Here is a 16,225-nt window from a genome sequence, read left to right on the forward strand (position 1 = left end):
AACTCTCCTGCTGTAAAGTGTTATCAATGCAATGTTGACATAGCTCCTTAATATATGAGTCAGGTAGGGGCTCATTACATATCTTACACTGCTTATGTTTAGATTTTGACGTCCGCTTAGCCTATAAAAAAGACACAAGCAGAGGAGACTACTGTAAGAGATATGAAGCTATATATACACTTATCCGGAAAATAAAATATATACCGGCTGCAGAGTTGTCTGGTCGGCCTGGGGTTTGGAACGGGACGATTTTTTCCCTGATTTATCCGTGGAATCACTCATTTTTGAGTGTCCGCTGATTTTCTTATTAGCATCACCACTAGGCAGGATTACAACCTCCAGTGGGCGCTCAATATCTTCCTGAGACGACATGGTGCGCACAGTGCCATGTGTCTTCAGCCTTATATAGAGCCGTTCTTACAAGGGATACACGCCCCCATCTTTCCTCCCCCCTTTTTTTTTTTTACCTGACCAACTTTATTGGTCCTCTCCACCGCTGTTGAGCGCCAAGGCGTCCACGCCAGCACGCTCAGCTGACCCCGCATACCCGGAAGTTCCTCTTTACATCCGGGTACGCCGACCATACAGCGCCTGCATGTGCGCTCGCGCGTCTTCCTTCTATGCTGCAGAGGAAGAGAAGCTCCTGCTACCGCGGCCGTTCATGCCCCACTGTGGCCGGAGGGTAAGCGCTTTCCATAGCGACACTTACTTGGTGTGCTGACGGGGATTCTTTAGGCGGTGGAGCAAAAACCAACGGTCTCCCAACAGGGAGACTGTTGTGATCCCGGCATGCTGATGTATCCAGATGAGGGGGGAACCAACAGGAACCCCCGTCTCTGATGCTCGCTCTGGGGCCCCTGTCGCTCAACAGAGACGTACAGGCTGTGTTCCAGGCGAGCTTTTCCTCTTCTTAGCTGCAGAGATTCTCTCTGAGGGTTCCCTCCTTGGGAACAGGAAACCAACTGAGGAGCGAGGGGGGGCCGCCCCTTTTATCTCTCTGTAGGTTTCCTGTTCCTAGGGGCGGATCCCCTCTCTCTAGTGGGTGCTGTCGTGGCGAATAGAAAACACCGGTTGGTCAGGGCCAGATGAAGCGTAATGATTTTGACCCCGGTTAGTGATGGAAGGAGCATATTTGAATGCGAAATAGTCAATTGTCAGGAGCAGATGAAGCCAACCTTGATAAGGACCAGAGGAAGCATATTTTGAATGCGAAACAGCTGTTACCCCATTTGTATGTCTCTAATATGAGCTCCCCTACCAATCTAGAATAATAAAACATTGAACGATATGTCAGTAGTAAGTGCCACATCTTTTTTTCCCCTTTATTTGCTAAAATTATAACACCCTTAGGTGTAACTTTACCTTCAAGTACCCTTTCCGAATAAGCGGTTATGTGTGCACATGAAGAATAACCCTATTTCTGGCCACTATATGACTTCTATCCTGCATTTTCACCAGTAGTTTCCTCGGTTGGCTCTATCTCTTAATATATACACAGTAGTGTGCAAAAGTGGAGAAAAAAAAAAAACGCTGAAAAGACTGGTTTTAAAAATAGAAGCATTAATAGTTTGTTTTTATCAATTATCAAAATGTAAAGAAAATGAACAAAAAAAGAGAACTAACTCAAAATAATAGTTGGTATGCCCACCCTTAGCTTTCAAAGCAGCATCACTTCTTCAACGTACCATAATACAAAGTCAAATATTTTGCATTTTCAAGTGTATGAGAAACTAATGACACCAAATAGGTGATAATCATAATTTTCATAAGTTGGCCTAAAACTGGGAAACAGGCAAAATCTGTTACAAAGTGAAGTTTCAGAAGACTGATTCAATTCAAAAGTCATACAATATGGCAAAACTGAGCACAGCAACAAGACATAAGGTAGTTATACTGCATCAACATAGTTTCTTCCAGGCAGAAGTTTATAAACAGACCAGGGGCTGCAAGATGTGCTATTCAAGGTCTTTTGAAGTAGCACCAATAAATAGGCAACATTAATGACTGGGGACACAGTGGTCAGCCAAGGAAACAGTGCAGCAGATGAAAGACACACTATGCTTAATTCACTTCAAATAGGAAGATGTCAAGCAGTGCCATCAATTGGCAGCAACTAGTGGAACCCAGCTGCAATCATCTACTGTTCAGACAAGTCTGGCCAGAAGCGGTCTTCATGCAAGTACTGTGGCCAAAAAGACATACTTTTGACATGGAAATAAGGCCAAGTGACTCAATTATGCATGGAAGCAGAGCTGGGTACAAAAAAAAAAAGCAACAGATGCTCAGGACTAGAGAGTCAAAATGTGAAATATCTGTCTATAACAGAAGCAGTTTGTCACAGGAGAACGATAAAATAACGTGTGTCTGCAAGCAAAAGTAAAACAATGGGGAGGGTCCTTGCAAGCTTGGGACCACATTTGAACAGACGGAAATGGGAATTTGGTCAGAAATACAGGCAAATACTTATCCTTTATTCAAAACCATCAGGTCGTCTCCAAATGTATTCTGCAGCAGGACAACAAACGCAAACATATAGACAATATCATTAAGAACTATCTTCAGTGTAAAGAAGAACAAGAAGTCCTGGAAGTGATGATATGCTTCCCACAGAGCGCTGATCTCGGTCATCGAGTCGGTCTGGGATTACATGGACAGACAGAAAGATTTGTACAAGAGAAATCTACAGAAGATCTGTGGTTAGTTCTGCAAGATGTTTGGAACAACCTCCCAGCCAAGCTCCTTCAAAAACCATGTGAAGTCTAAATAGAAGAAGTGATGCGGTTTCGAAGGCAAAAGTTGGTCACACCAAATATTGACTTGATTTAGAGTCCGCTTTAGTACATCCACTTTCCATTTTGTTAAATGCTAAAAATTAGCTATTTAAGCTTTTGCATTCTTACTTTCAAGCATTATATATATTATATATATATATATATATATATATATATATATATATATATATACACACACACACTTTTTTCTGTTACTAATTTTAAATGTCTTTATTGTACAGATGCATAGCAACATGCACTTTAGGGAATTAATAGTTATGCACAAGTTGTCAGGCATTTTGACATATTTGCTATTTGATTCACAATAAAATGAAAACTACATGTTCGCAGTCGTAGGCATGTTCTTTACATAAACTAATGCAAACCATGGCATACAAAGCAATCCGCAACCTGTCTCCTCCATACATCTGTGACCTCGTCTCCCGATACTTACCTGCAAGTAACCTCCGATCCTCACAAGATCTCCTTCTCTACTCTTCCCTCAATCGCACACAAGATTTTTCCCATGTACTACTCTGGAACTCTCTACCCCAACACATCAGACTCTCGCCTATCATCGAAACCTTCAAAAGGAACCAGAAGACCCAACTCTTCTGACAAGCCTACAACCTGAAGTGACCCTCGTTCCACCAAACCGCTGCATGACCAGCCCTACCCTCACCTACTGTATCCTCACCCATTCCTTGTAGATTGTGAGACCTTGCGGGTAGGGTCCTCTCTCTTCTTGTACCAGTCGGTGACTCTTTTTGTTCAAGATTATCGTATTTGTTTTTAATTATATATACCCATTCTGACATGTAAAGTGCCATGGAATAAATGGTGCTATAAAAATAAATAATAATGCAAACCCTAAAAAAAAAAAAAATAATGAAATTCCAGGACGTGAGCTAGCAAAAACAAAAAATGCCAAGAGGTTGGTGGGGTGAACACTTTCCCAAGCCACTATATGAACGTTTTAATGGGCAACAATTTAAAGGGGTTGTCCTGCTTTAAGCTACAAGTTTGCAGTCGCTCTATGCGACTGCAGACTCGTGAATCCTCACATTAGGCACACTGCATGCTGTGAGTTTTCTCCGCTGCCGGGAATGAAGCATTTAATATGTATAAACTTCCTGACACATTCCGACTAGACTATTGAGCGAGGCCAGAAACACACTTGTGTTGCATACTTGTGGTCACATGTCAGTCTTTCCTCTGGCTTGAACTGAAGACTCCTCACAGCACACATTGTCAGGATTAACAAGTCTACAGTCACAGAGAGTGAATGCAGGCTTGCAGCTTAAGACCGAACAATCCCTTTAAGTAACTTAGTGATTAAATGGAATCTGTCACAACAAAATTCGCCTATAAGCTAAGGCCACCGGCATCAGGGGCTTATGTACAGCATTCTGTAATGCTGTAGATAAGCCCCAGATGCAGGTGGCCGCAGCTTATAGACGAATTTGGGGGTGACAGATTCCCTTTAAATTGATTACAGATTAATAACCAGGTAGCTGTGATGATTACTCACTCATGGTCATTGCATCTGGCCCCTGCTCTGCAGGCAACACGTTGCTTACTGTCGTCACTGGTGCTGGTGGACTGCCTTCCATGCTATACGGAAGAAAAACACGGACAATAAAGAATGAATCAAATGAATGAAGGTATCCTTTATTCACATCGATCCAGTGATGAAATAAACTCTTTGCTCAAAGTATTCAAAAGTGACACATTTGATAAAATGCTAGCTCTTAATACGGAGAACATAAAAAAAAATGTATACTCATAGCCCAAATTTTGCAAACTTCACGTATAATGTGAACTGACACTCTGTTCTGAAATCCCATTAGGTTGTCTGCATGTAAATCAGGGATGTGCAAATTTGTGCTTGGTCATCGTGGCCGCATCTTTTGTCATTTTGTCTCCGCTGGAAAAGTGGTATTGCAAATGAAAAGTCTGAAGTGTTAGCGGTAAGATTTTAGATTTTGCTTTGATTGTCATTTACACAATTTATATCTATGTCTAGTTTTGAAATCTTTGCGTTTTGCTTCACAAAAGAGGATATTGGTTTCCTGGTCAGCTGTTAAAGACAGTTGGAAGGTGGTTTAAGCCAAAAGTCAATTAGATTTTTTGTAACTTACATATCCTTATTTTTTGATAATGTGCAGACGAGACATCACTGCTGCAGTTTTGCAAGACTGCTGGAGATCAGCAGAGAGGTGACGCAGGGGTCTCCACATGTAATTTGTCTTTTTTTTTTTACTTGCCTATTGCCCAATTTTGTCTGATCATGGATAACCTCTTTATTAAAAGGAATCTGTCGGTTATTTTATGCTATGTAATCTGAAGACAACAGAAGATAAGGGCCGAAACACAGATTTCAGTGATGTGTCATTTATTAGGCTGTGTGCAGTTGACTACTTACACTGTTTTATCACCAAGAGATTATCACTGCCAGGACTGGTGTTCACGTGAGCAGTTGTCCGACCACGCCCCCTCCTCCGATAAGCAGCTCACTGTCAATATTCAATGTACACAGAAAGTGGTGGTGTGGGCACCCAGTAAACTAAGTAACATATCGCTGGAATCAGGTTCTCTTTTTCTACATTATGCTGTTCTCAGATGAGGTAGCAAAAACCTGCTGACAGATTCCTTTTAAAACTGATCCAATTGTCGTGCGATCAAGTAGACACTTTTCATCACTGAATTCATTGCTTGTTACCTGAACTGCATGTCCGATCCTCTCTGGGCCAACTCTACAGCAAGGGCAGCACTGACATTTTCATCACCGTAGGGTAAATTATTCAAAGCAGAATCTGTCACAAAAATAAAAATATTTATTACTGCTAAATACCAAAAACGCAACCATGTGTAATGATTTACAATTTCATACTAATATGACCTTTAGGCTAGAGCAGCATCTATAGCACAAGGCAAAGTGGCACAAGTTTTAGGACAGAACATTGCACTAACATTTATTCTTTTCCATATCCAGGAGGCATTGGCCCCTAAAACTCAAAAAATTGGAAGTCAAATAACATTTTTCAGGCACCAAATTTAAATATGTACTATATATGTACTATACTAAATATGTTATAATAAAAGAGGCTTACTGAGTGTATCGCCTGGCGTCTCTCCTGCTTTTGATCCCTTTTCTGTTTTTTACAGTTAAACATTACTATAATACTGCTCCCATGTACAAGGCTATAAAGGCTGCAATACTGCCCCCTACGTACATGAATATACGGTAACTACTATAATACTGCCCCATTGTACAAGAATATAATTACGATAATACTGCCTTCTACGTACAAGAATATAACTACTATAATACTGCCCCAATGTACAAGAATATAACTACTATAATACTGCCTCATTGTACAAGAATATAATTACTATAATACTGCTCCTAAGTAAAAGAATATAATTACTATAATACGGCCTCTATGTGCAAGAATATAACTACTATAATACTGCTCCTATTGTATAAGAACATAACTACCATAATACTGCCCTATTTTACAAGAATATAATTATTATAATAATGCCCCTATGTACAAGAATATAATTACTATAATACTGCCCCTATGTACAAGAATATAACTACTATATTTCTGCACCTATGTACAAGAATATAATGATTACGGTATAATACTGCTCCTATGTACAAGAATATAATTACTATAATACGGTCTCTATATACAAGAATATGATTACTATAATACTGCCTCTGAGTATAAGAATATAATTACTATAATACGGCCTCTATGTGCAAGAATATAGTTACTATAATATGGCCACTATGTACAAGAATATAACTACTATAATACTGCCCCTTTGCACAAAATATAACTATTATAATACTGCCCCCTATGTACAAGAATATAAATACTATAATCCTGCCCCCTATGTACAAGAATATAACTACTATAATACTGCCTCTATGTGCAAGAATATAACTACTATAATACTGCCTCTATGTACGAGAATATAACTACTATAATACTGCACCTTTGTGCAAGAAAATAACTACTATAATAAGGCCCCTTATGTACAAGTGGAGCGCCCCTAAGGGCAGCAGGGTACTCGGTACCGGGTCCTTCGGTTCACAGGGGGATGTCACGGTGGCTGACCCAGTCCGTGGCCCTTGGGACGTCCGTGTTAAAGGGGAAAGGTATTTAAAGGGAATGTTCATGACGCCACCTGTGGTATTCGGTCAGGGTGACCGACGCTGCTTTAAGGGGTCCGCTGGGGTGATGTTATGGCAGCTAGATGGTATACCATCCCACAGGTGAAGTATGTCCCCAGGGCTTCCCAGTGTGTAGATGGTGGATGGTGAGAGGCGCAGTGAAGAACGAAGACATAAGGTTGCAGTCTCTTTACTTTTTACTGAAGGCTTCAGCATCCACAGTCCACGGTACCATACCACAGGACATGCAGAGTCCGGCCGGTTTGGAGGCAAATCCAGAGTCCCCTGGTCCAGGCAGAAATCAGTAGCCTTCCTCTAGAGCTGTGGTGTTGTAGTACCTTACTGCTAAGCTTCTCATAAAGTCCTCACAGATGTTGTAGATGTTATGTCTCTCTCTCTCTGTCCCCCAGATGGATAGGACAAAACCGTATGACCGGTGGCTTGACGCGTTTTACTCTATCATGCCCCAGCCTCTAAGGGGTGCCAACTTGCCTCCTGGGTGTAGGGGTGGACAGGTAACATGAAATTAACTGTCCTGCCGGTCTCTGGAGCAAGGCATAAAGGATCGTTGCTCCCTCGGTGTTCCGGCTACCGGGATCCTGCGCCTCAGAAGGAGGCAGCCTGTGTAGGGCAGAACTCCTCTGATATCCACTCCTTTGCTACGACTTCTTCACCCGCTCTACAATACAATTCTCCTTCAGTGTCTCTTTCTAGAAGCTCCCGCACTTAGGGCATGCACAGCTCCGTGTCCTTCTGTCTCGATCTCTGACAGGATCCCACCCCTGTCAGGGACCAACTACCTGAGCGAAGTTCAGGCAGCAACTAACTAACTTCCTCCCCAGGCAACCAGTTTTTCCCAAGTGTGAAGAGTGCCCTAATAAATAGGAGCAGAGCTCCCCCTGGTGGCCTGGAGTGCGAAATGTGTTGCATGTTTGTGATACCTGGATTCAGTTGTCCTTCTTTGCCTCCAAACGTAATATCACTCTCCCCTAGAGCAAAATGACATTACTGCAACGACCAGGACCCTGGGGCGCTGCACAAGAATATAATTACTATAATACGGCCTCTATGTACAAGAATATAACTACTGTAATGCAGCGTCTTACCTGTGAGGACGTATCTCAGCAGTTCTCCTCATGTCTGGGGCAAGTCTGGGGAGGGGCTACCCTGGGTGAGGAAGCTCCCCAAGCAAGGCCCAGGCTTATTGGCCTACCTTAGGAGAAAGCTCCCAGGCTTCTTCTAATGGGAATACACATCCCAGAGTCACCATTAAACAAAGTAAAACAACAAACCAAAGCTCCACTGCTTCAATGAAGGAAGAAAGCAGAGTGAATGTGAGTAAAGTTATGGAAGATACACCAAACTACTAAACCTGAGGTAAAAGTGTCAGTAAGTAAAGAAATGCAGCAAAGCCCAAGACCAGTAATTCCCCAAAGGAATTTTCTGTCAGTAAACAGCCCCAGCCTGGTGCACAGAAGGTGAAGCAGACGCCATTACTGACCTCAGGTGTGCAGCTCACTCCTCCACACAGGCAGAGATGGACATCACTGGAGAGGCAGACATGGCAGGAAAACCTGCAGCAGGGAGACATGGTGAACGAAATGGCGCGCTCAGGACGCACAAGGTTGCACGTGGGTGGCAGCAGTAAAAATGCTGTGGAGCCCGGAGCCAGCCATGACACCATAAAGTCATCTGTGGTAAAACCAAAGGAGACTTCTGCATTCAAACACCCAGAGCCATTATCCAAGTCTGAGAGGGACATGGCGCGTGCACCAGAGCTGCAGCTGGCGGAGGAGATACCTGCCCTGGTGGAGAAGATGGGGGAGTAGCAGCAGCACAAACCAATGCTGCAAATGGAGACTGAGGTGATCTATAAACTAAAGGCTGCTCATCCTGACAGGAAAGCTGTGTGTCACCAGACACTTTACCCACTGGGTGTGGAGCTGGCCAATGTGGTCAGGGACATAGACTGTATCCTAGGGAGGATGGGGCCTCTGACTGGCAGAGACCTACAGAAACCAGGAACGGTTCACGTCTCACAAGCCGGATTTTGGTGTAGAGTCCACGGCCTCTGATGCTGAGTTAGCGTCACAGACTGTGTACAAGAGGAAATTTAGAAGCATCCGACACGGCCCGTGTTACAATCTGCACATTTCTGTTTCCAGGAGGGACAAATACTGCAGCAGCAACAGACTACATGTAGCAGAGGCTGAGCAGCAACAAACACCTCAGATTCATGCAGCACAGGCACCACAAGTCCCAGAATGCCCAACACAAGAGCAGGACATTGCATGTGCAACTATGTATTGATGGTGCACAGCAGAGCCCTAATGCTGACTCACACAGTGCACCCATGGGGTTGGAGGCTGGAGGGGGCTCACAGTCTGTGGGGAAAGTCAGATTGCCTGATGATAGTGATATTATTGTTGATACCAATGTGCAGGATAATGTGTGCGATTTACCCCCTTTAATATCTAATGCACAAGAGGTGACAGGTCCACCTGCAGCAGACCCTCACCCCGTCAGTCATCCCAGTGTGACCTGGCAGGTTCTCTCCAGTAATGCATGTAGCCGTGGCGCTCTGTCCTTCACCTCCGAGGCCATCTATACCGGCCTGGCGTTCAAAAGAAGAAACGTGGTGCGATTTAAGCACAGAAATGCCAAGGAAGATCTGCAAGACAGGAGGTTTGTGGTCAGGCAGCTCCTGTGCCGCCAGATGGGGTTTTCGCCAGTCAGCATAATGGCAGTGATTAATTTTCCAGACAGACAGGGCTATGACATCAGCTTTAAGCTCATGCCTGATCTGGACAGATTCTGGGCCAATTTCCCCAAGTTCAAGGAAGCAAACGGTTGGAACAAAAGTATCTTTGTTCCCATTTCCAGGCCAGATACAGTTACTGTAAATATCATCTTTTGGAATGAGGGTGTTCGCCCGCAGGACATTGTGGTGTGGCTCCGGCGACATTATGACCTTGTCTCTGATCTCACCAAGAATCAAGACGATGATGTTATCTGGATGGGAGGGTGGAAAGTACTGGTCAAGCTGCGGCAGAATAACAACATCACTGCCCACTTACCTAACTCCTTCAATGGGAGGAAGATGGGCATTTGCTTCTATCCTGGGCAGCTTCGCAAGTGATTTGACACTAGAACTACCGGAGGGGTCATTTTGACCCTTTTGATATTTCTTTTTCCTATAATTTCTAAAATTTTAACAAATGAGTTCTGAGTTTTTGTGACTTTTATTTATTCATGGTAGTGTATATTTTAGGACACAAAAATGATTTGAAACTTTTTCAGGGGCCCGGATTTTACAATTCATACCTATAAGTACTGAAGGGGTCAATTTGACCCCATACATAAAAGTAGTAGTAGGCAAGTCTCCTAATAACAAATACATATGAGACTACTCTGATAAAGAATGGTGACATCACTCTTACAGTTTTCCAAGGTAAGCCAAATAAGAATGTAATTTTGCTCAGTAGTCTTCACCCAGATGTAGCAGTTGGAAACGACAAAGAAAAAAAAACAGGAAACGGTACAGTTTTACAATAAAACAAAAGGTTGGAGTGGACACAGTAGACCAGATGGCTCGAAAGTACACCACAAAATCTGGAAGCCGCCGATGGTCTGTTCAGGTGTTTTGTAATGTACTTGATTTAGCAGCTATAAACGCAACTATACTCTATAAAACAGTAACTGGGAGTAAAATTAGCAAACGGGAGATAATTCTTCAGCTTCATGCTATGACCATGTAAAAGGAAAATGCGTGCTGTACTTGATCTTAACACTGTTCCTACTAAGTTAAAATAAAATGTTCTTTAATTTGTTGGCAACAAAAAAGTTATTTTTTTACTCCAGAGTCAGTACTTTTGAATAGGGGTCAAAATGACCCCTAATGGTAGTTATAGGTATTATGAAACCTGCAGTAGTTCTAGTGTTAAATGTGGCAAAGCAGGTCATCTGGCAAGTGCCTGTACTGTGGTTAAGTGCAGCCTGTGCGGGAAAGTGAGCCATGTAGCTGCAGACTGCCAAAATATAAGGCGCAACCTGTGTGTGAAGATTGGCCACCCTCACAAGGACTGTCCAGATGCCTGGCATAACATCTGCAGGGACTTTCCTGATGAGGATTTGGTGGTAGATGCGGAGGCTCAGGAAGAGGAGCCCTTAATGTCAGGGGAGATACTCACTAGATCAGAAATCCACCAGGAGTCAAGACCATGTAACACCAGAGCAGCCGGGGGCACAGGAGGCACAGGGCAGTATGGAGGTCATCCCCCAAGGCCAGCAGCTACAGGAAGCCTGTGCATCTGTTTCTCAATTACTACTTGATTATGGTAATATAAAGCAGACCAAAAAGAGGAGAAAAACCACGTCCTCCCGTAATCCTGAGGAATGATATGACACTGACCAAAATGCAAGTACAAAACTCAGCAGCGTTGTTGGTGTGATGGTCGTGTCTAACAGATATGAAATTCTGATATGAAGTTCTGTCTGAGTCAGATGGAAATTTTGAACAAGAACTGCAAAATGTCTCTTCAGAGAGGAACAGGACTAAAACTCCTGATACTGATGTACCACCTATTGGAAGTAGCAATCCTAAAAGTCAATGTCGACCCTTTAACGAGCTTTGTCACATGACTTAGGATAAAAGCCAAACCAGAATCTCAATTTGCAGACACTGTGTTTCGAGGTACTGCCCTTTGTCAGTGAAAAGTGCGAGATCTGGTTCGGCTGCATGAGAGGCGTCTGACCAGGATCCAAGATAATGTTAGAAAACACGGCACTCAATAGGTATGAGTAATGGTGGTGCTCAAGTACGGTGTCCACCCCGTAAAATATAGATGAATAAACTTGGCACTCAGAGTGAGAGAAAAGCTTCTAAATTTATTGATGCATCCAGACAAATAAAACTGCTAAACGCTCTCTGCTGCTGGGCACATTGCTCCCGATGCTCCGGACCCACAGCGCTGCATCTCCCTCTAGGCTCTGCTCCTAGCCTTGGCGCCGGTCTCTTAGTTAGCGGGTCCCGCTCCTCCAGCAGAGATTATACCCACCGCAGCTTCTCCCCTCCCCGACGCTCCTCTGTGCCACCTGTCTGCTTCTATTTCCAGTCATTGTCAAAGAAACGCTCTGACGAAGGTCCGGTGTGGACCGAAAACGTTTAGCAGTTTTATTTGTCTGGATGCATCAATAAATTTAGAAGCTTTTCTCTCACTCTGAGTGCCAAGTTTATTCATCTATATTTGACCAGGATCCAAGACGTATCATTTCTCCTTGCGGTGGCAATAGAGGTCTAGTCCTCTTCCTCTCTGAAGAGAAAATTTGTATATTTCTCAGAGGAGCATTGCGGCTTTAAGTCTCCTCATCTCGGCATGCTTAACATGTCACTCTCCGCAAGGAGAAATTATACTTCTTGGAGCAAGAACTGTAAAGAATAGAAGCAGAATGTGACAGAGAAATAGAGAACCATCCAACTACAAGGCAGAAGCCCCATAGACAATAGACACTAATGTAGCATCAGATTTGGAGACCTGTAATGATCAGAACAATTCTGAAGTATGATGATGGATTCTACTTCTCTGCTCCTCTTATGTATTGTTATGGCGGGGCTTTCTTTTAAAATTACATCAACTCATGTGAACAGCATTAAGAGCAATGGACTTGAGCTAATTGTATTGTAACATTTTATTTTATTGAACTTGTATTCCCTTTGTTGAATGATTACTGTTTTGACATTTATGGTCAGAATGTACAGTAATATATAACTGATTGTTTTCAATAAAAAAAAAATTACCTCCCATGTACAAGAATATAATTACTATAATATGGCATCTATGTACAAGAATATACTGGTAACTACTATAAAACTGCCCCCTATGTACAAGAATATAACTACTATAATACTGCCTCTGATGTACAAGATTATAACTACTACTAGATGGTGGCCTGATTCGAACGCATCGGGTATTCTAGAATATGCATGTTCACGTAGTATATTGCCCAGCCACGTAGTATATTGCCCAGCCACATAGTATATTGCCCAGCCACGTAGTATATTGCCCAGCCACGTAGTATATTGCCCAGCCACGTAGTATATTGCCCAGCCACGTAGTATATTGCCCAGCCACGTAGTATATTGCCCAGCCACGTAGTATATTGCCCAGCCACGTAGTATATTGCCCAACCACGTAGTATATTGCCCAGCCACGTAGTATATTGCCCAGCCACGTAGGATATTGCCCAGCCACGTAGTATATTGCCCAGCCACGTAGTATATTGCCCAGCCACGTAGTATATTGCCCAGCCACGTAGAATATTGCCCAGCCACGTAGTATATTGCCCAGCCACGTAGTATACAGCACAGAGCCACGTAGTATATTGCCCAGCCACGTAGTATATTGCCCAGCCACGTAGTATACAGCAGAGCCACGTAGTATATTGTCCAGTCACGTAGTATATTGCCCAGTGACGTAGTATACAGCACAGAGCCACATAGTATATTGCACAGCGACGTAGTATAGAGCACAGAGCCACGTAGTATATTGCCCAGCCACGTAGTATATTGCCCAGTCACGTAGTATATTGCCCAGCCACGTAGTATATTGCCCAGCCACGTAGTATATTGCCCAGCCACGTAGTATATTGCCCAGCCACGTAGTATATTGCCCAGCCACGTAGTATATTGCCCAGCCACGTAGTATATTGCCCAGCCACGTAGTATATTGCCCAGTCACGTAGTATATTGGCCAGTCACGTAGTATATTGCCCAGCTACGTAGTATATTGCCCAGCCACGTATGTCACAGGTTAAAAAATAAAAAATAAACATATACTCACCTTCCGAGGGCCCCTTGTAGTTCGGTCACATGACCGTGACGTCATGGCAGGTCATTCTCGCGCAGGACCTGTAATGACGTCACAGTCACATGACCGTGATCTCATGGCAGGTCCTTCTTGCGCAGGCCCTGTGATGACGTCGCGGTCACATGACCGTGACGTCATGGCAGGTCCTTCTCCCATACCATCCTTGGCAGCGGAACCTGCCGGAGGTCACCGAAGCGTCGCGAAAGGTGAATATATAATGATTTGTTTTGTTTTTTTTTATTATTTTTAACATTAGATGTTTTTACTATTGATGCTGCATAGGCAGCATCAATAGTAAAAACTTGGTCACACAGGGTTAATAGCGGCGGTAACGGAGTGAGTTACCCGCGGCATAACGCGGTCCGTTACCGCTGGCATTAACCCTGTGTGAGCGGTGACTGCGGGGAGTATGGAGCGGGCGCCGACTGCAGGGGAGTAGGGAGGGACTAATCGGACTGTGGCCGTCGCTGATTGGTCGCGGCAGCCATGACAGGTAGCTGGCGAGACCAATCAGCGACTTGGATTCCATGACAAACAGAGGCCGCGACCAATGAATATCCGTGACACACAGAAAGACAGAAGGACAGAAAGGCGGAAGTGACCCTTAGACAATTATATAGTAGATAATACTGCCTCCTATGCACAAGAACTACTATAATACTGTCTCTGATGTACAAGATTATAACTACTAAAATACTGCCTCCTACGTACAAGAATATAACTACTATAACACTGCCTCTGATGTGCAAGATTATAACTACTATAATACTGCCTCTGATGTACAAGATTATAACTGCTATAATACTGCCTCCTATGTACAAGAATATAACTACTATAACACTGCCCCTATGTACAAGAATATAACTACGATAACACTGCCTCTGATGTACAAGATTATAACTACTATAATACTGCCTCTGATGTACAAGATTATAACTGCTATAATACTGCCTCCTATGTACAAGAATATAACTACTATAACACTGCCCCTATGTACAAGAATATAACTACGATAACACTGCCTCTGATGTACAAGATTATAACTACTATAATACTGCCTCCTATATGAAAGAACTACTATAATACTGCCTCTGATGTACAAGATTATAACTGCTATAATACTGCCTCCTATGTACAAGAATATAACTACTATAACACTGCCCCTATGTACAAGAATATAACTACTATAATACTACCTCTGATGTACAAGAATAAAACTACTATAATACTGCCTCCTATGCACAAGAATAGAACTACTATAATACTGCCCCGTTGCACAAGAATATAACTAGTATAATACTGACTCCTATGTACAAAAACTACTATAATACTGCCTCTGATGTACAAGATTATAACTACTATAATACTGCCCCGCTGTACAAGAATATAACTACTATAATACTGCCCCCTATAAACAAAAATATAACTACTATAATACTGCCCCCGGTATACAAGAATATAATTACTATAATACTGCCGCCTCCTATGTACAAGAATATAGCTACTATGATACTGCCACAGATGTACAAGAACATAATTACTATAATACTGCTCCTATGTACAAGAATATAACTACTATAACAAAGCTAAACTATATAGAGACAAGCAGTGCCCTGGGACACAGAGCTAACCGCTGGATAATTGACTCCCTCTCCAATGTAGTCCTTAATGAATATTGAAGATCTTCCCGAAGCACTACTCTCTTAAAGTATAAATGCAGCGTTCTACCTCACCATAGCAGTCTCCTCTGTTACATATACACCAATGAAGATAATGATGGGCTACGGTGGTCACAAGGGCATCCTCACTGTAGGACAATCCGGCAGGGGAGCACCAGATAGGAGGCGCTAGGAGATTGGGTGATTTATTAGGAAAGTAGCACGTCTCATTATTTTATCCTAAAACTCAGAAAACCCCGTTAACTAAAATCCTCGATTCATATGTAGCAGACAGTAGCACGGTGGCACGTTGAACTCAATGTAATCTATTCTTGACAACGTCAGGACCGGGGTGTTTAGTTTTTCTAGCAGTTTTATATTTAGCATATGGTGATTATGTGCCGGGAAGCAGCGGGGATGTAATATGTCATTATTAGGATGTGTGATTGCCCTTTTAAACAGCAATTAATTATACAGTAAAGGTTACATCATCAATCTGAATTAAAAAACAGTACGCAGGTAATGGCTTATACTAAAAATAAGCAACCTGGTGCACGCACTGCACACAAATCATCCGGAAACACCTTAGTCCAGGACTCTATTAGCGACCGGCAGCAATCATCAATGGTTGGTGGGAACGTGCTGGACAGCCTCGGATCGCTCAGAATTAGATGTTTGCAGATTACTTTGGCCTGATACACGTGGCTGTAAACATATTTGTGGCGACAGAGTACTATAGGC

The 16,225-nt window shown here is 43.0% G+C and overlaps 1 protein-coding gene across 3 annotated transcripts in view; it reads right to left on the minus strand.

Annotated features, from left to right (window-relative positions):
* The window catches only part of SNX29 (sorting nexin 29), a 597,835-nt gene that overhangs the window by 515,519 nt on the left and 66,091 nt on the right, over positions 1 to 16,225 (minus strand). For all 3 annotated transcript variants that reach the window (XM_069734084.1, XM_069734083.1, XM_069734082.1), the window contains 2 exons: positions 5,494 to 5,587; positions 4,303 to 4,385 (listed from right to left, as the gene is read on the minus strand). In XM_069734084.1, the coding sequence (XP_069590185.1) occupies positions 4,303 to 4,385; positions 5,494 to 5,587 (177 nt within the window). The remainder of the gene's footprint in view (positions 1 to 4,302; positions 4,386 to 5,493; positions 5,588 to 16,225) is intronic.

Source organism: Ranitomeya imitator, chromosome 7 (genome assembly GCF_032444005.1).
Source record: "Ranitomeya imitator isolate aRanImi1 chromosome 7, aRanImi1.pri, whole genome shotgun sequence".
Taxonomy (NCBI): domain Eukaryota; kingdom Metazoa; phylum Chordata; class Amphibia; order Anura; family Dendrobatidae; genus Ranitomeya; species Ranitomeya imitator.